The 19,623-nt window shown below is 38.4% G+C and overlaps 2 protein-coding genes across 2 annotated transcripts; one reads left to right on the top strand and one right to left on the bottom strand.

The window, feature by feature from the left end:
- Positions 1 to 698: 698 nt before the first annotated feature.
- On the bottom strand, positions 699 to 2,777 carry MELLADRAFT_113618 (uncharacterized protein; the record flags this gene model as incomplete). The annotated part of the gene is made up of 2 exons (XM_007418330.1): positions 699 to 2,221; positions 2,309 to 2,777. The coding sequence occupies 2 exons, from the start codon at positions 2,775 to 2,777 to the stop codon at positions 699 to 701; spliced, it is 1,992 nt and encodes a 663-aa protein (XP_007418392.1).
- A 15,167-nt stretch (positions 2,778 to 17,944) lies between these two features.
- On the top strand, positions 17,945 to 19,101 carry MELLADRAFT_69379 (uncharacterized protein; the record flags this gene model as incomplete). The annotated part of the gene is made up of 4 exons (XM_007418315.1): positions 17,945 to 18,248; positions 18,358 to 18,538; positions 18,631 to 18,740; positions 18,839 to 19,101. The coding sequence occupies 4 exons, from the start codon at positions 17,945 to 17,947 to the stop codon at positions 19,099 to 19,101; spliced, it is 858 nt and encodes a 285-aa protein (XP_007418377.1).
- Between the last annotated feature and the right edge of the window lie 522 nt (positions 19,102 to 19,623).

Genomic DNA, 19,623 nt, shown 5'->3' with positions numbered 1-19,623 from the left:
GTCTTCTGTCATCCTTCTTTTCATTCATTTCTTATCAATATAATTTCTACAGGCAATAATATATGTTCCCCATCCAATTTCAAGCACATGTTTTCCTGTTGGTTGTGATAACCGCTTCACTTTTTGGACTGCCTTTCATCATATAGATCACCATTTACCTTTGCATCAAAGCCCCTTCCATGAGCAATCGGAACAAAACTTGCTTTGCTTCATCAAACTGTAACCAACACGGACTGAGACTGATCGGCGCATGCACTACCTTGCATCCTTGGACCCGGTGTGCGCAGGGCCATCTGTTGTCTGAATCTACATGCCAACTTCTTATTCACCATACTTCCTAATTCTCTCAAGTTTCGTCACAAATTTTATAAAAAGATTTCTCTGAATCTAATGTCAATCAATAATGAAAAATTAAGATATGAAAATTACAAGGAAACAAAACCACACACATCAAAAGTTAAAATGCTATAACGAAACTGTTCAAACGTACACAATTCTTTCCCTTCTTCTCAACGAAAGAAAAAAAAACTATAGAAATTCATAACTCATGAATTTCAAAAAACTGTTGTTGGTCGTATTATACATTAGAAGTTAAATGTAATGTTCTTTAAACAACAAAACCCATCAAAACAGAATCGAAATTTCGAATCCAATTCTTTTGCTAAAAAAATACCCTGCAATGAACCAGTTGTTCCTCTTCACCAATACTCCGAATCCCAAATCCTACGATTAATAAAATGACCACACCCAACCAAATGTTCACCATCTTCTTTTTCCAACTCATCATCATCATCATCATCATGATCTTGTACATCCATGACTTTTCCAACTTCTTGATCTTCAACCACACATTCTTCAATCTTCAATTTAGTCAATTGTTGACCAATCCTAATCAAATCAATTTCTCTTCTATCCGTATCCCAAACCACTTTTCCTAACCTTTTACAATCTGGTATAGAACAAAAGATTGGAATGTTTAAAGTTTGGGTATCCAATCGGATCTCAATAGGTTGTAAATCCTTTAAAATTTCTTCAATTGAAGTAATCCTTAAATTAAATTGGTTTAAAAACTCTAGAATCGGTTGACTAAATCTTGATTTCTCCGTTTCATTTGAATCTATACTTTGATCCTCATCATCAAATTTCAATAACAATGGTTTAGTTCTTTCTTCATTTTCTTCTTCTTCTTTATTTTTCTTCGAATTCCAAAGTTCTAAATTCCTTTCAAACTCATAAATCTTTTCATATACATTTTTAATATACTTTTCTATTCCATCTCTATAACTTTCTTCAAACCATTCTTTCCATTGATTCCTAACTTCTTGGGTAACCTTGCTCGTACCAACACTTAAGGTTTTCAATTTAGGTTTAGATGGGATGATCACAATCTTGGTGGGTAAAATCGTTTCTTGAATTTCAATTGAAGTTTTAGTAAGTTGTGATACTGAGGGAAAAGGTTCTGATGTAAGTCTTGCTTGTTTCATTGGTCCACTAGCAAAAGCGCTCCTTCCAGGTTTCTTTACCCTTGTATGATTTCTCCTACTATTCAACCCACTACTACTTCCACTACTCAAAGCATTCCCATGACTTGAATCTCGAAGCTGATCTCGATTCCGATCATGTTGCATTAAAATCAAATTCCGTTGAACTTGAATCTTTTCAACCACTTCACGCCATGCCCTATTCGCATCCAAAGCTCTAGAGATCCCTACAGTAGCCACACTCATCCCAATGTTCTTTAACGTTTCTGTCACTCTTTCCTGATCGGCATCAAACCTAACTGGAACGATCAGATGAGTTCTATCCAAAATTAAATGTTCAATTGAAGGATAATTTCTTAAGATCGTTAAAACAGATTGATGGTTTAAAGAAGTAGTCGAAAGATCCAAAGTTTTTAATCTAGACAATCGTTTACTTGATGGGTTATTAAGTTTTTGTGTAAGTGAAGGTAAAAGGTTTCGATTAGGAATTCGGATTCTTAAATCTTCAATCCGATTACCGATCGAAGAACTCGTAAAAGTCTTTAACGTTTCAAACCTAAATAAGATAATAGGTTGTGCTATCCCTCCTTCATCTATTTCTCCCATCTTTTTCTTTTTAATAGGTGGTGGTGCTGGATCTTGTATAAATGAAAATGATCTTAATGATGAACTTTTAGCTGACCATTTGGAAATCAAATCAATGGTCGAATCAAAATAAGCTCCTTTCAAAAACGGTTCATCTGATCGAAAAAGAAACCCCCCAGGCAAAAAAAAGGATTAGAAATCTCACAAGAAATCGAATTGAATTAAGAAATTTGAAACTTTACAAGATCTTTTGGAAACGTTTTGGTTGAATCGAAGTGATAAGACTTTAAGATTAGATTTCTCATTTTCAAAGACTTCTTCAAGTTGATCAGGACCAAAGAGAGGTCCAATATTAAGTTCAATAGCTCTTAAATTCTTACTAATCTGATTCAATAAATTGATGAACAAATGATTATCCTTGAGTTTCCAAGCTTTAAGTGAAAAGGTCCGAGGTAAGGTTTTGAAATCATGATTTGTAGATTGGATTGAATTAATCAAAGTCTTGAGTTGAGAATGAGATGTGAGATTGATAGAATGAAACAGATGGTTGTTTGAGATAATCGATTGTTGTTGTTCGCTTTGATAAAAGATAATCAAGAGTGAATGAGTGGTGAATGATTTTAATGAGTTTGGTATGAATGATAAGATAAGATCCCATAATTCAGTTGGAAATTTAAAAAGTGGATGGCTTAAAGAACTCTTCATGATCATACTAATCTGGAAAAATTACAAATCAAAATCAAGTTAAGAACTACAAATGGATTTATCAAAACTTGAACAAAACAAGAAAAAAATTAAGGAGCAATTGAGCAATAACAAAAAGAAATGATAACTCATCAAGCTGATCCAATCCATCAAACTCTTTATCAACTCACAGATGTTCAACTCCACCAACTCACACCCTTGCTCCTCCCCACAGCCTTGTCTACTCCTTCTACATACTAGGACCAGGGTCAACTATTGACTAGGCTTCAAAACCTAACAAGAGGTGATTTATGTCCTCTTCAAAGAGAGTGAGAAGTCTGCATTATTGACCCGGCCCTGACCCGGAGATCTCCAGCTAACCCGGGGTCAGCTCAGCTTCAAACCGGGCTGACCCGGTCCGGTAGCCCAGACTGGACAATGGCTTCAAAAAAAACAAATGACCCATGAAATCAATGCCGGAATCCGGATAGGATCAACTCCTGAATTGAGCTTCAGATACCTTTATAAAAGCCTAGGATGGCACCAATAATGTATAAAGATTTGATTATTTGAAGAAATGATATCCTCAATTTCTAAATTCACAAAAACTTGCCTGTTTTCTTATCAGCAATCCGGACCGGGTCAACCTAATCTTCCTCAAAGGTGCACCAAGACCCGCTCAACCCGGTTGTTCCGGGCCGGGTCGGTGCATTATCATTGTGATCAAATCTATCAACTGGAAGGAATTTTTAGCCATCTTGTGCCAAGTGATATATTAGTAATAAACCAATTTACAAGTCCTGTTGGAGGTGTCCAAGCTGGCCAAAAAGTGGCTAGAAATTTGGGTACTTAATTGGCTTCCCAGCCCTTGGAAATTGTTTTTTTTTCTTTTTGAAAAAATGCTTTGATGGTGCTTCTTGGGGATGACTTCCTCAGTGGTTCTTGAAAATTCAAATTTTTCAAATCAAATTTTGATGTAGGGCATGTTGTATTTCAGTTAGGATGTTGTTTGATCTGGGAATGGATCACTTTAAAGATGCTCTCCTTTGGAAAATTGAAAAATTGTAATTGCCATCTGTGGAAAACTGAAATGAACTGCTGTTTTTTGCACACTGGGCTTAGCTTACCTGCACTGGAGTGCACTGCACACAGGGGCAAAAGTAGATGCTCACATAGGTGTGAGCGTTGAAATTTTTGTGTTTTCTTCAATGTTTGTTCAATTTTGCTTTCCTTTTCTTTTCCTTTTCTTTTCCTTTTCTTTCCCTTTTCTTTCCAATTTCTCTCTGCTTGTCATCTGATTATGTGATCAACAGGGACTGAGCAGAAAAACTAAGCCTTCCTCAGGCCTTATTCCTGAGCAAAGAAGTCTGAGGAAGGGCTGATCCATCTGCTCAGTTTATCTCAGCTGCTCAGCTGATCCTGAGTGGCATTCCCTGGTTCAGTAGGCTTCAAGGGACACCACTTATGATTAGCTTAGGGGCTGAGCTGACCTGAGTATCCTCTTGACTAATTCTCCGCAGCATCCCTTGGATGGATCACATAGGTCCAGCCTTTCCTCAGGCTTCATGGCTCCAGAATGAAGCCTGATGCCCATCTGCTCAGCTATCCCTCAGTGGCATTTATTGATCAGAAGGATCCAAAGGATTTCACTGCTCATTGGCTGAGGGGCTGCTCATCTAGTCCTCAGGGGCATTCCTGGGAGAAGGATCCAAAGGATGTCACTGAGTATTGGCTGAGGGGCTGCTCAGCTGCTCAGCTAGTCCTCAGGGGCATTCCTGGGATCAGAAGGATCCAAAGGATGTCACAGAGGACTAGCTGAGGGGCTGCTCAGTTGATCTCAGCCCCTCAGTGTGAGCAGCTTTATCCAGGGGACATCACTTAGGATTAGCTGAGCGGCTGAGATAAACTGAGCAGGGGGATGGCTCTTTTATGAGGTTTCATTGCTTAGCAAGGAAGTCTGGCTCATCAATGACCCAGCCAGGGGATGATACTGAGTATTCCCTGAGCATCTCAAATGGGACGGCCCCTGTGCAGGCCTTCACTAAGAAATGAAGCCTGAGGAAGGTGTAGTTCATGTGCTCATTGTAATTTTGACCAAATTGCTGAGTATTCAGTGACTCATGAGCTGATCCTGAGTACTCATCTGGACTCAGTTATTGCTCATCCAAGATGGAAATGAGCCTTCTCAAGAAATGTCAAGCAAAATGTGAGCAAAACAGGCTGATAACCTGAACACAACCAAAATTGTGAATTGAATGAATCTGAAAGAAAATGAATCTTTTTTGGAGACTTCAAGAAAGTCTACAACGCTCACATACATGTGAGCATCAATTTTGGCCCCTGTGGCAGGGGCCTTCAAGATTCTGGGTAACAGCTTCTGAGTGATGCACAGTGGGTTTGTGAAAGTTTGAGCACATTTTCACACACTCTGCACTGGCTTTCACTGGGTTTGGGTGTTGGATTCAATGTGAGATCCTTGTAATCAGTGATGTTGATGGTAAAGCTCCACTGAAGATCTAAAATCTTTGGAATATTATTGTGAATTCATTGATCAACCAATCAACTCACTGAGAGAACTGAAAAACAAGCTTTTCAAAGTCAAAGATTATTGAGAAGTGTTATGTTTTCAGAAGCAAGCTATCATTCTAATCAAATCTAATGATATAACTGCTCAAGTTGATGTCTTAAACACTTTTTTCAACCCAAGTGGATTCTAATATTGCACTGGATGATAAATTATTTGGTCACTGGCTGAATGTGGCCTTTGTGACTAAAAACAATGAAATCAAGATTCTTTTGGGTTTGACCAGATTTGAACTCCTAATCAAACATTGTAATTTACATCACAAAACTCAGTAGGTGCATTCCTGGTTCCCCCATCAACCCATCCATCAATGTGATTTGGGAAAAGTGTTCTTTTCTATATTGTTCATACATTTTATCTGACACTTCAATAAATGATAGCAAAGTCTGCTCTTTGGGATCCACTGCAAGAGTGTAATGTAATACCTCCTGTCACTCATCATCACAGTACGGCCTGCATAGGTGCCTTGGCAACAAATGTTGTGGTGAGCAAGATCTCTACTTAAGCAAAAAATTTAACAATTATGTGAAAATTTGAGTTTTTGGTCAAAGGCAATATTATTATTGAAGTTATTAGTCATCAAGGTTATCAAAGTTGATTCATTATCTTCATTTCATTATCTTTCAAATCATATATTTACATAAGCAATTGATAAGAACATTTAGGAGTAAAGAAAAATTCGAAAAGATCAATAAAAATAGTATAAGTGTGATGGGGAACCTTGTATCCTAGATACTGGTCTGGTCTTGAACACTTGAACCTGTTCTGGTCTGGTCTTTAATAATAATGTCTTTCTAGAAAAAGGGAAATGATAATAAATATTTCGATAAAGAAAAAGCTCTACAACAGAAAAGATAAGAGAGTATATAAAGGAAAAATCGACAACAATCAGGAACAAACTAAAGCTCATATAAGCTTCAGGAACAAACAGAATTTAAGATAACATAATCAGATACGAGAGAAATAAGGAACAGAAGAAAGAAAAAGGTAACCAGAACAACGTCTAGCCATACAGAAGAATCTTGAAACAAACTAATAATAATTCTAACCCTAACCGCACTCGTCTATGACAAAATATGATCTGCCTTGTACCAAAATGCTAAAATATCTTAGAACGCGCTACCCAAACATCCTCAGCAGGTCCCAATCCAACCCACGGCGATAACTCATGAAACCTCTTCAACCATATATCCAAGGCCGTTGAAAGTTGAGTCAAAGGAGTCCAAGTATCATCCAACCCCGAAGAATCACCACCCCTAATCAAATATTCGTGAATTCCCTCCTTAGTCAGCCGATAATCAATAATAAAAGCCGCCACCCCTTCATCCTGATTATCTAGTAACAAACTACCAAAAACATCCGGAACCTGGAACTGGTCACCAAAAAACGGAGACAAAAGAGAGACATTGAAAACAGGGTGCAAACGTTTCAAGGAAGCAGGTAGGAGCAACTCAGCTACATTTTTACCGACCATACGCTTAACTTGAAAGGGCCCAATACGCCAAACATCCAACTTGTTTGATGGTCTCAAGGTGCGTAAATGCTTCCTCGATAGCCAAACCAGATCCCCCGGAGAATAAGTTGCCACCAAACGACGTGAACCGTTGTAGAACTTTGCCTGCGCCGCCTTTGCCCGTTCCAAATTTGCCTTGAGAGAAAAGTGTATAGCCTGCATGCGTTCCACAAAACAATCAGCGCGAGGAACACCGGAAGTAGCAACCAAAGAATTGAAACGCGGATGACAACCCGTGTATGCAAAAAATGGTGAAAAACCAGTCGACGCAGAAGGCGAGTTGTTATAAGCAAACTCCGCAATAGGCAACCATTTCACCCAGTCAGATTGATCTTCGGCGACAAAATGTCGTAAGAAATCTTCTACCAAAGCGTTGACCCGTTCCACCTGCCCATCCGTCTGAGGATGAAAGGCAGTCGAAGGCGCTGGCGAAACATTCAACAACTGTAAAACGGACGTCCAGAACCGAGAGACAAAAGTAGTACCCCGATCAGACACTATCACATCTGGCAAACCATGGTGGCAAAAAACCTGTGCAACAAAAGCAGAAGCAAGTTCCTCAGCATTCCAAGATTCTTTCGCTGCAATAAAATGCGCCCCTTTCCCCATGTGGTCAACCACTACCATGATTGAGTCATAACCGTTCGATAAAGGTAACTTTACAATAAAATCTACCCCTATTGTCGACCAAGGTCGTTCCGGTACAGGTGAAGGCACCAATTCGCCTTGAGGTGGCCGACGATCGACTTTAACTTTTTGACAACTGACACAATGCCGCAAAAAGATCAGTAAATCATCGCGAACATGCGGCCAACTAAAAGTTCTAGTCAAGAGATCCAAGGTCTTCATACTCCCCCAGTGACCAGCCGATGGCGACTCATGCATTTGCTGCATAACCATACGTCTAGCCTCCAATGGTACATAAATTCGATCACGCCACCACCACAGACCATTCTGGTAAGTGAGTGGACGTGGTCGAAGTCCTTGAATCAGCAAATCCGTAGCATACAACCCTTGGAACCAAAGTTGCGTATCCACTGATGCCGGTAAGAAATGCGAAGGATCCAACCGTCCGAAAATCTGATCCTTCCGTAAAGAAACAGCCTGGATCCTAACAGTCTCCAATTCCCGTACCCCTAAAAGAACCACTTTAGTTGAAGAAGTTTTTCCGTCTGTCAGATCAGAACGGCGAGACGCGGGATCAGCGGGATTCAAACGACCAGGTGTATGCAAAATTTCAAAATCGAACTGCCCAAGAAAAGTAGCCCATCTTGCCTGCCGCGGAGTAAGATCTTGCGCCGTCATGAAATACCAGAGATTTGCATGATCCGATAGAACCGCAACTGGCTCAGTAGAACCCAACAGCCAAGCTCGCCATTCTTGAAAACAGGCAATAATTGCCCCTAGCTCCTGGTCATGTACCTGCCAGTTGCGTTCGGATGGAGTCAATTTCTTAGAATAATAAGCCACCGGTTTCAATTGACCCGATTCCGAGTACTGTGACAAAATTCCAGAAGAAGCAAACCCAGAAGAATCAACTTGCAAAACACGTTTCTTACTGAAGTCAAAATGTAACAAAAAGGGTGACTCAGCAAAAAGACGTCTCAGCAAATCAAAAGCGTCTTTGACCGAGATGTTCCATAGACCGTTCTTAACATCAGCTGTTGCTACCGTAAGATCAGTAAGTGGCGCTACTATCTGCAAAAAAGCCGGTATAAAACGCCGATAAAAATTTGAAAAGCCCAAAAATCGCCGCAAATCAGCAAGATCTCGAGGGTAAGGCCATTCAGCCAAAGTGTTCAACTTCTTTGGATCCATCCTCAAACCCTGAGTCGAGATGACAAAACCTAAAAACACCACTTCCGTCACAAAAAATTCGCACTTAGCAGGGGAAGCAGTTAAATGGTGCTCTGATAACTTAGCTAATATTTGTTCAATATGCAACGCATGCTCCTCTTCTGTCTTCGAAAAAATCAAGATATCATCTATAAAAACAAAACATGAGACATCCAGATATTCTCGTAAAACCCACTGGATAAAACGCTGAAATGTTGCAGGTGCATTAGCTAATCCGAAAGGCATCACAGTAAATTCAAAAAGACCCCAAGGAGTACGAAAGGCGGTTTTCCACTCGTCACCTTTTTTAATCCGGATCAGATTAAAAGCCAATTTCAAATCAATCTTTGAAAATACCTTACAACCCTTCAACTGATTCAAAAGCCAAGACATTACTGGAATGGGATAGCTGTCACGCTTAGTGATCTTGTTTAGACCTCGGTAATCAACACACGGTCTGTTTTTCTTACCAGGTACCTTCACAAAGAATATAGGCGCAGCAGCCGATGAAGAAGAAGGTCGAATAAAACCCTTACTCAACATCTCATCCAGGTAAGCTCTCAACTCAAGCTGCTCAGATTGAGCCAAATTGTAGAGTCCGCCAAATGGAGGATCACAATCGGGTTTTAAATCAATTGCGCAATCAAACGATCTGTGGGGAGGAAGTACAAATCCCTGCGGAAAAAAGACATGTGAGTATTTCAAACAAGTTTTTGGAAGTTTAACAGGAAGGGACTTGTCAAGAGAAATGGGAGGAAGAATCGAAGTGTTGGTGTCGACGAAGTTATAAGACGTAGGATTTGAGATAGTTGCGATATTCATAGGAAAGATGTCTGTAGCTGTGGTGGAAGAATCAAGGAGAGAAATAGTTGCGATAGATTCTGACTTACAAGAATCTACAGATAACAAAGAATCGGTCATCATTGCAACTACCACACCCTCTATAGCCAGATAAACACCATCTTTATGACACACCGCCGAAGCTCCCACACTCTTCATCCAAGGCAAGCCTAAAATAACATCTTGACCCTGAATCATCGTAACTCCTAATCTCGCCGACAAAGAAACTGGCGATAATGAACTTGAAGTTGCCGTAAGAGTACCAATCCATTCTTTATCAATTACACCACTTGACCCGGCTGATCCATCAAATCCAAAACAACGCATAGGTGATCTTGAAGAAGTCGAAATTTTGTGTTTGTTCACCAAATCTTGACTTATCAAATCAGCCATCGCACCTGTGTCAATCAAAGCCATTACAACAACTGGGGATCCTTCATTTGACAGGGTAAAGGGTACAATGAATTTTCCATTAGCAGCCTGGCAAGTATCAATTCTGATCGAACTGATATCAAAATTCACCTCTGATTGTTGAACTTCTTCGGGATAGATCATTTCATTCATAGCCGAAAAATAATCAGCCATAAAATCATTGACTTGCAGAAAATCTTCCTCGGATGAGTGAACAAAGGCGACTGAATTGACATTGAACTCCTCATTTTGATTGATAACGGATTCTTCAACTTGATTGATTCTGACTTGCGATACTGGTTTGATGTTGAGGAACTGTAATTTCTCTTGAAGCGTCTTGTTTTGATTTGGGCAAATTCCTTTTGCGTGAGTTCCTTGGAGATCATAAGTTTTCAAACATTTAGCACAAATCTTACGTTCTCGACAAGCATCCATAATTTGATAAAAGACTGATGGTTTCTTCTTAGATGAATTTAAATTAATTGAATCGATTTCCATGGGAACAGCTTGATCCGGACGATGCACTTGAACTTGAGTAGGACGAAACTGGTGAATATGTTGCGCATCCGGCTTATGAACCTTCTTGATATAAGACGAATGACTAGGTGGTAGTTCTGACAACTCCTGAACGATCTCAGAAGCTTGAACCGCCAATAACATCTTCTCTTGCAAACTCTTACTACCAATCCAGCCTTGTAAACGAACAGCTTCAGCGTAAATGTCGGGATCGAGACCTTTAACATACTTCAAGATTGCATCTTCCGGCGAAATACTGACATGAATAACTAACGATCTGAATCTTGAATTATAATCTACAATAGTGTTTGCACCTTGCCTACAATTGTCGAGATTCTTCCGATTCGTTCTGTCTTCATTCTTGTCAGCAAAGGTCTTCCTTAATTCTTGTAAAAACAAAGGAAAAGATTGCAAAGGTAACAACTTATACTCTAAAGCCTTCAGATCATCAAATCCATCAAAACTACCAGAACCTGCCGCATTCTGCTCTAATAAAGAATTAAACCAGAAACTTGCTGTCGAACGTGGTTCAAAAAGAGTCAAAATCCAATTAATCTTATACTTGTCATCTTTAGTTGCAAAAAATGACTCATTATCTCGAATTTCTTGATAAAAATCTTGAAAAAAAGATTTCAAATGCGAAGCCGTTCCACTAAAATGTATGTTGTTTCTGAAACGCGGAGCTTGCACAGTCAAATTCACGTTCGAGAAAGCACTAGGAGGTTGAAAAGGAGGTCTTTGAGAAGGATGTGGAGGGTGATTAGCATACTGAGGACCTGGAGTATGTTGTCTAGGTTCATATTGAGGCTGTGTTTGAAAAACCGGAGGAGGTTGTTGATGAACAAAGTGAGAATTATTTGGAGGAAACTGATTAAATTGATGAAAAGAATTTTCCTGCGCAAAGGGAGCTTGTTGAGGAAATTGTTGATTAAAAATTTGAAATTGAGGATGATTGAAATTAAACGGAGGAACATTAAATTGAGGACGAGGAAAAGAAGAATTATCATGTGTAACATGAATGTTAGGCGGAGGTCGAGCTGATTGATGTGGTGGTAAATCCCGTTGCAGATTTATACCGTTAATGCCATAAGCTAAATCTTCTACCAAAGGTTGTTGTGGCACATTTTGATTAATTCGCTCGTTTTGATCTCTCAACGCCTGCATTTGTGCATTCGATAATTGAAGTTGAAGTTGATGAACTTGGTCTTGTAACGCTTGAACTTCGGGGCTTGGATCCGGAGGACTTGGATCAGGTCGAACGCTTTGCATGTCAAATAACGAAGATATATCCGAAGCACCAGTTCTTGGATTCCAAGGGTCCATCTTCAAACGTGTTCAAAAAAAATTCAGAATGTATCGAAGTATCTGGAGAGAATTCTTCCTCACAATTTCGAAAAAAATGAAAAGCTTCAATATACTCAATCAAAAAGTAATGATTCCAACTTTCTTCAATAATTACTTGATTTCTACTATTAAAAGGATCTTCTTCAGGAAATTCAAAATACGGTAATTCCTTGAGAGTTTCTAATGGTTCTTCAGGTGATATCGAAATAGGATGGAAATATAAAAATTGATAAGCTTGAGTAAAATCTATTCTAATCATAAACTTTAAAGAAATTATAAGGAAAAAAAAAATTATTTTGAAGATCGAAATATAAATTGTGATGGGGAACCTTGTATCCTAGATACTGGTCTGGTCTTGAACACTTGAACCTGTTCTGGTCTGGTCTTTAATAATAATGTCTTTCTAGAAAAAGGGAAATGATAATAAATATTTCAATAAAGAAAAAGCTCTACAACAGAAAAGATAAGAGAGTATATAAAGGAAAAATCGACAACAATCAGGAACAAACTAAAGCTCATATAAGCTTCAGGAACAAACAGAATTTAAGATAACATAATCCGATACGAGAGAAATAAGGAACAGAAGAAAGAAAAAGGTAACCAGAACAATGTCTAGCCATACAGAAGAATCTTGAAACAAACTAATAATAATTCTAACCCTAACCGCACTCGTCTATGACAATAAGAGTGAAAATCAAATTAAGAGAATTAGTAAGAAGGGATTTGAGGAAGAAGAACATTTAGTTTGAATCTTTAGGAATGGAAACTGTTATGAAAAGAATGAAAGAAGAAGAAGAATATTAAGAAAGTTGGAGAAAAATTCGAAAATATGGGTATGAAAGCTTGGAAAGTGGTTTTTAGCTTATTATTAGAAGAGATATTGGTTCAGGAAGGTTTTATTGTGAAAGAGAAGGATAAAATTAGTCAGCAACAACTTTAATCATGAGGATTGATAAGGGAGGTGTGAAGTTATTCAAGAAAAGGGAAATTTTGAAGAAGGGTACTATGGTATTGATTCCTGTGTAGTGATGTCATTGATGGATTGATTGCGCCAAGGGTTTTTCAGAGTGATTTTAATGCTGTGTGATTGATTGGAGTGCTGTGGAATGATCTTTTGATAGAAGGAAAATCATTATTAGACGTGAAAATAGTCAAAATTCATCAAAATTGAAGGTTTTCAGTTAATTACATATGGTAAAATTTGTCGGAATTAGGTGTGTAATAGTTCATTCGACGCAGAATCATTGGTTTCATAATGTACAACCTTTAAATTATTAGTAACGGAGGAGTAGTGAACAAGTTATAAGGCAACAAAGAAACTGGAGTGAATTTCGAATTTGGAGGTTACATGTGACATTTACATGACAAAACTTTATTTCTGCAATCTTTACAACTCAATAACTTATTCATCACACATCAGAAATAGGTGATGAGGGGGTGATAAATGATCAGTATCACGAGGGCTATAAAATGAGCTATAGTAATCCAAAATTGAACAACTTTACAAAAAATTCGTAATTCCAAAAATGGATTTCAGCTATGAATATTAGGAAAAAATCACCTGTATTCATCATAAGAAGATCTGTTCATCATTTATTCACATCAATTGATTAAATTCACGCCTTAAATCATTACAAACAATAATATTCATGACATCATATGATTACATTGGAGGAAATTCTGTTGATTTTGACGGTTTTTGAGGTTTTTTGGGGGTTGTTGACCATTGTTGAAGGTTGTTGGAAGGATATATACTATTGTTAAGGATTTTACGGGCCTTTGTTCCCCGTTTTAATCATCTTATACTTTTGTTAGAGTGTTTTTAATCATCATTAAATTACTTTAGCAGTACTAAGTTCACTAAATTGCCCCTTTACATCAAAGAAGAAATTTCTTTACGTGTGATAAGACTACAAGTCTTCATTGGAATAACAATCAAACTGATTGTTGCTTTGCTAGTAATTAAAGTTGTGTTTTTGTTGTGCTCAGATTGGAATAACACTATAGCAGTGTTGAGATTTCTTTATTTCTAAAGATCACGGGAATAATACTTGAATTAAGTATTGAGACAATTTCTCTGGTGCCTTATCCCAAAGAATTCAGCAAAACCCCGTGTTGATTCTTTCAAAGAGGCAGTCTTAGGCAACTTCTACTAGTTAGTTATATTAGTAGATTATCCCTCTTTAAGCTCTGTAAAGCTCTTGTTGAGCTTTAAGTTCTACAATGTTCAAGGAGTCCTCAGATGGCCCCCCCAGGAAAAGGTCACCCAAGGAATACCTCCGAGGCAAATTTTGCCCTTGGATTGGATCCTTGGTGGGAGCTTCCCTTGGGGTCAAAATCCAAGAACTCCTTGGATTTTTGCATCTGAGCCAAATATGCTGGCTGTGCAGAAGTCTAATGTCTTACGTAACATACTTTAGACCTAATACATAGTTCTCTAGATATATCTTTCCACAATACCACCTCAATCTGACTCCTTAAGATCCTTGAGTGATGGCTTGTTGTCATCTATTTGGCTTCAGTCCATAATTGAAACATGTAATTTGGTTCTAGAAAGTTTTCCACCACTTTTGTGATGATTGACACCCCTGAGCGCCTTAGAAATCGTAACTTCACAAACCTTCCACCTTATCCTTTCCTTTCTTTCAGTGAGGACATACAAAGTCCTTACATGTAACTCTTGAAGAGCTCAATAATCAAACTGTGGATCAACTTTTCCTGTGCCTCATCTTTCTCTGAAAAATGACTCACGGTAAACAACCATACACTATCCCCAAGTGGAACTGGGAAAATGATGATTATTGTAGTTTGTCATCAAAAGATCTATCACTACACACCTGAGCCATAACACCCACACTACATATGTGCAACAAGCTGAGTAAATTATGAGCTATCAGGTACATACAGGTCTGCTTAGTTCCCTGCTCACCTGAAGAAGTAAATCACATGTGATACAACATGTAACTTTTTCAGTTTGACAAAACAGTCCTAAAAATTGACTACATATACCTCCATAGCTACTCTTGTAATACTTTGAAAGCCATTCACCAGTAACAGAAAGGTTGTTACATGTGGTTTAGTTAATGGAATTACACCAAAACTATGAGTCAGTGTATGTAGTCAATTGTTGGAATGTTTTTGTCAAACTGAAAAAAAATTACATAAAGTAGTACATATGGTCCACTCATTCAGATGAGCAGGAAACTGAGCAGAACTGTATGTACATGATAGCTAATAATTTACTCAGCTTTTGGCACATATGTAGTGTGGGTGTTATGGCCCAGGTGTGCTGTGATAGATCTTTTGATGACAAACTACAATAATCATCATTTTCCCAGTTCCACTTGAGGATAGCGTATAATGTTTGCAGTGGTACTCTGCCTCTACCTCCCTTGGAAAGTTTGAGTACAGAGCCCACATGGGCTGAAGCCTTCATGGCACCTGTGGGGGGTGCTGTGGGGGCTAGTTTTAAGATGCTTTTCTCTCTCATTTGATGATTACATTTATTTTACAAAATCGTTAAAAATGCATCAATTCTGCATTGTTAATCACTTTGTCCATTCAATCCAATCATTTTTCACCTTGGAGAAATACATTATTTTTGCAGTGTATGTAGGGAGGGTGGGGTGGACAAAAAATCAAACTTTGATAGATCTTTGGTGACAAAGTTTCTGCACATACCATCCTTTGACTTAACTTATCCCAACATCATGCTTTTAAGAACAATCTGTCTTTTAGCTCTTGCTACCCCTTTACTGGCATTCAGCGCCATTTACACCAATTGCCAAGGTGAATCACTTCTATAATATTGTCAAACAACCTTGGAAACAGGATTCTCGTCTACAGAAAACAACAAATTCCACCATGCAAGTGGTGCCCACAAATATTACACTGTTGGACTTTGTAAAATCACCTATTGGACGTAAGCTACTTTCTCTTATCCAAGTGCAGAGAAAATCACGGTTTGATCAAAACCTGTTTGTACCTACCGTACCGTTGCTTGAAATAGCTCAGGGCCTTGTCTGCAGTTTGATGATACCTTAGGCTTCACGTGCGCTCTAACTGTCAGTAATATCTAAATATTTGTCACCTACATGAGACTACTTGAGCTGACGTTATCAATTTCGCACTTAGCAAATTGACTGATCATGCCGAGACAAAAAAACAAAATCTGACAATGGCAATCTACATATTCTCCGGAGCCTTTGTTGGATATCTTGTCAGTAGATCATCTTTTTCTTCTTTGGTCTGTAGAAAATGGGACATGTGTTAATTTTGGTCTATCAATTTTTTACTTGTAAAATTATCTAGGATCTTTACCCGGAGACACCTGTTGTGATCCAAGTCAACGGATCTTAACATAAATTCAAAAACAAGTGTATCTCATTCCACAGTTTGCTACAAGGTTTTGTGTTTGAATTTTCATGATCTTAACCATGTTTGTTTACAAGAGCCCCAAGAAGACGTTCATTTTCACTATTCACATCTGCTAGCAATAAATACACCCTGTGTAGTTGTAGGTGGATATACAAACACTTTACAAAAATTATGGCCTCAGTTTCTGAATAGACTTGTTTACCATCTCAAATTTCACGACTAGAAATTGAGTTTATCATCGTATCTTATCAGGCCAAGATCTATACCATGTCACGTCAGGTTACATCACATGAGCTGAGGTAAGAAGTTCTGCCTGATCACAAGGTGCATGTCTCTGTTTTATAAACCAGTTTTCATTGCTACAAATCACTATACGTAATATGCTGTTAAGCAGCTTGAATATTTAACATCTCATGAAATATAGGAGTGTAGCATGTTTGAAAACATTTATTCATTGACGAGGAAGAGGATTGTGATTTCAAACAAAATAATCTGCAATTCTGGTGACATGCTCTTTCTTCTTTACTGTTTTCATGGTAGTGGATTGCATTGTCAGCCATACTCACGTGTTTTGATAGAGTATGTATGAGTCACTTTTCCAATCCCAATCTTATTCTATGATTCTTCCAGCACCATAATTCTTTTGTAGGGTAATGTCAATCACTTATGTTGGGCCAGAATGAAAGTCTGAAGAAATGTATAAGGATGAGGGCGTAGGACGGTGTCTCAATCTTGAGACTGAGTCACATTGCAATCATAAATCCTCATGCACTGATTCTTAGCTTTCTACACTTGTGCCATTTTGGCACTGTTTTCTCTCTTTGGACTATTTGTTTTTCTTTTCATTCTTTTGAAAATAGATTGGGGGGTATCAAGTCGAGATATTTCGAGCAAAACCTGGCGTGGAAACAAGCAGCTATCCGACCGCGCGCACCGGCAAGGAGGCTGCTCGATATTGGTGCGCGAGGACCCGTGGGGTCTGCTCAAATCCAAGCTTCCCAGAGTCCATGAGAACAAAGGGGTACAAAGCAGGACATAAGATACAGCTGTTTCAAAAAAACTGTTTTCAGAAAACACAGTTTTTCCACGTAATCTCATCTGTGCTCAGAAAACACTGTTTTCGTTCTCATCCCTCAGATCAGACTACCTCTCATCCCTCAGACTACCAAGACCACTTTTCAATTTTTGTGCACTTCTTCACTATCACTTTTATATTTATCTTTCTTACTTCCTCACAACCAATCGTCATGTCCCTCAACACCCATTCAGGGAAACTTCAAAGCAAGTAACAGAAAAGCTTTACTTGATACCCCCTATTTTTCGTTTTCAATCAAGATACAGTTACAATTAAGCAAGGCTGTCCCTGTCCTTTTTGGTAAAGATAATGGTATGAAGTTGTCCGAACAACCTGAAGCTCAGTCATTTCCATAACTCTTTGGAGAGTCGTTGGGTAATCTTTTAATTTTTATGAGAAGGAATTTCCGCACGTGTCTCTTATTTTCCATTTTCATCATTTCATATTCTATATAGAGCCCTAATTCACATTGCTAACTCATTTGTACAACCGGATATATGAACTGCACTTATATATATGTCTGAAGAGGCCTATAGCCATTCAGCTTACAAAGGCCAAAAATTGCTTAAATTCAAATCACACATCCAGCACATCAATCGTCCCTTGCCTGAAAATCAGTCACCTTTCCTCAGCACTTCACATCAACATCTTTGGTACAACTTTGAGTGATAATCAAATTTGGTCCAAAAAAGTTAATCATGCCATGGGCAAATGGAATCCAAGCAAACATTATTTGCAATGGAAAGCGTCTACCTGAGTATCGCAGCCCTAATTCAGCACCCAACACCGTCTTCTGCAAATCCATAGCAGACCAGACTTTTCAAGTGAAGTTTTCAGGAGGAATGGAACCAGGAGATTATATAGTTGACCTCTACTGTGATGGAGTCTTCATGGACGGACGTGCATACCCTGATAGCAAACAACTTCGATCAACCTTCTACGGGATCTATCTGGATGACACAAAGTTAATGCCCTTCAAGTTTTCAAATAGTGAGCTGTCAGGTCTGTCTGATTCCCCTTTTCTAAACTCTTTAGATGTAAACTGACTTTCATTTGAATTTCTTTTTGTCTCACTTCACTTGATCTATATACATATATGAGAATCTTATAGAGGAAGATGATAGTCACTCAGAGGATATTCTTGAGAATCTAGGCACTGTATCATTAGAATTCTATCACTGTAGTTTGGGCAAAGCAAAACCAGACCTACAACAGGATATTCCATCTCTTGCTTCTTTGATTAAATTTTGTGAACGGTACAAAGAAGCAATCATGCTTCCACATACCATCAGGTCAGTTAGATTGCATAATTGATTCAAAAAATTACATTTACTCTTTCAACTTTCACACGTTTCAGCACCTTTCTGACTTGAAATCTTTTCAGCCTTGATGAGTTGACTATTGCACCAAAACCGCAACCTTCCAAATCTGCCACCATTCGCCAGATGAATCCAGAGCCATTTCTACGATTTGTATGGATCTACATGTCTCGTAGTAAGCTTGAATAATAATTTCTCTTCTCTCTTTCATTTTCTCATATTTCTTGACTAGAATCTCCAAATCTGATGCTTACATCTATTTCCTTCCCTTAGAAATGTTGATTGCCGCAGATCTCCTTCCTCGGTCCGCCAGCCCACTCCCATCACTCTTTAAAGACAGAGACTATCAGATCATCACTGAACATTCACATGATACCACTGAACAGGAAATTGAGCCTTCAGACAAGCCAAAGACAAGCGGTAGCAAACCGGTGGTGATCAATCTGTGTGAAGACCACCAAACCACTGTGTTTTTTTCTAGTGTTGAGGAACCAATTCTTATTGAAGACAATCATGATGAGCAAGCCATTGAATAAGTAGTAGTTTACCACGGCAACTAGTTTTATACATATCATAATGATCATTTCATTTCCAATTACAACATCACAAGTAACATACATATAGATTATGGTTGATGAATTGTGTTTGCATGGTGGATGTGTACTCTTGTTGTTTATTTTTTTGATCTTTCTTCTGATGTGAGGCTAATTGGTTCTTCCAATCATTCTATGGAACATTGAGATTATGTCTATATCAGTGCGTTTACCCTTATGTTTTGGGTGATTTTCTTGATTTCTTTTTGGCCTTGAATGTTATGATATCAAGCTAGTCTTGAGCTCCAATTTTCTCCTTCATCATGTAGAACCTGGAAATTTGTCATTCAGCTGTTTTTGTGTGACTTTGATTTCTCTGATTATTTTCTTTTTTGATCCTGGATAGAAATCATATGTTATGAAAGTTTTCCCTAGTACTACATGATCACTATCAATCCCCGCATATTATTGATAAGGTGTCAAACTCCTTCCACCCTTTATTTTTGGACGCCACTATTTAGCGCC

Source organism: Melampsora larici-populina, assembly GCF_000204055.1.
Source record: "Melampsora larici-populina 98AG31 unplaced genomic scaffold MELLAscaffold_89, whole genome shotgun sequence".
NCBI classification, from domain to species: domain Eukaryota; kingdom Fungi; phylum Basidiomycota; class Pucciniomycetes; order Pucciniales; family Melampsoraceae; genus Melampsora; species Melampsora laricis-populina.
This window is presented reverse-complemented; position numbering and strand designations above follow the sequence as displayed.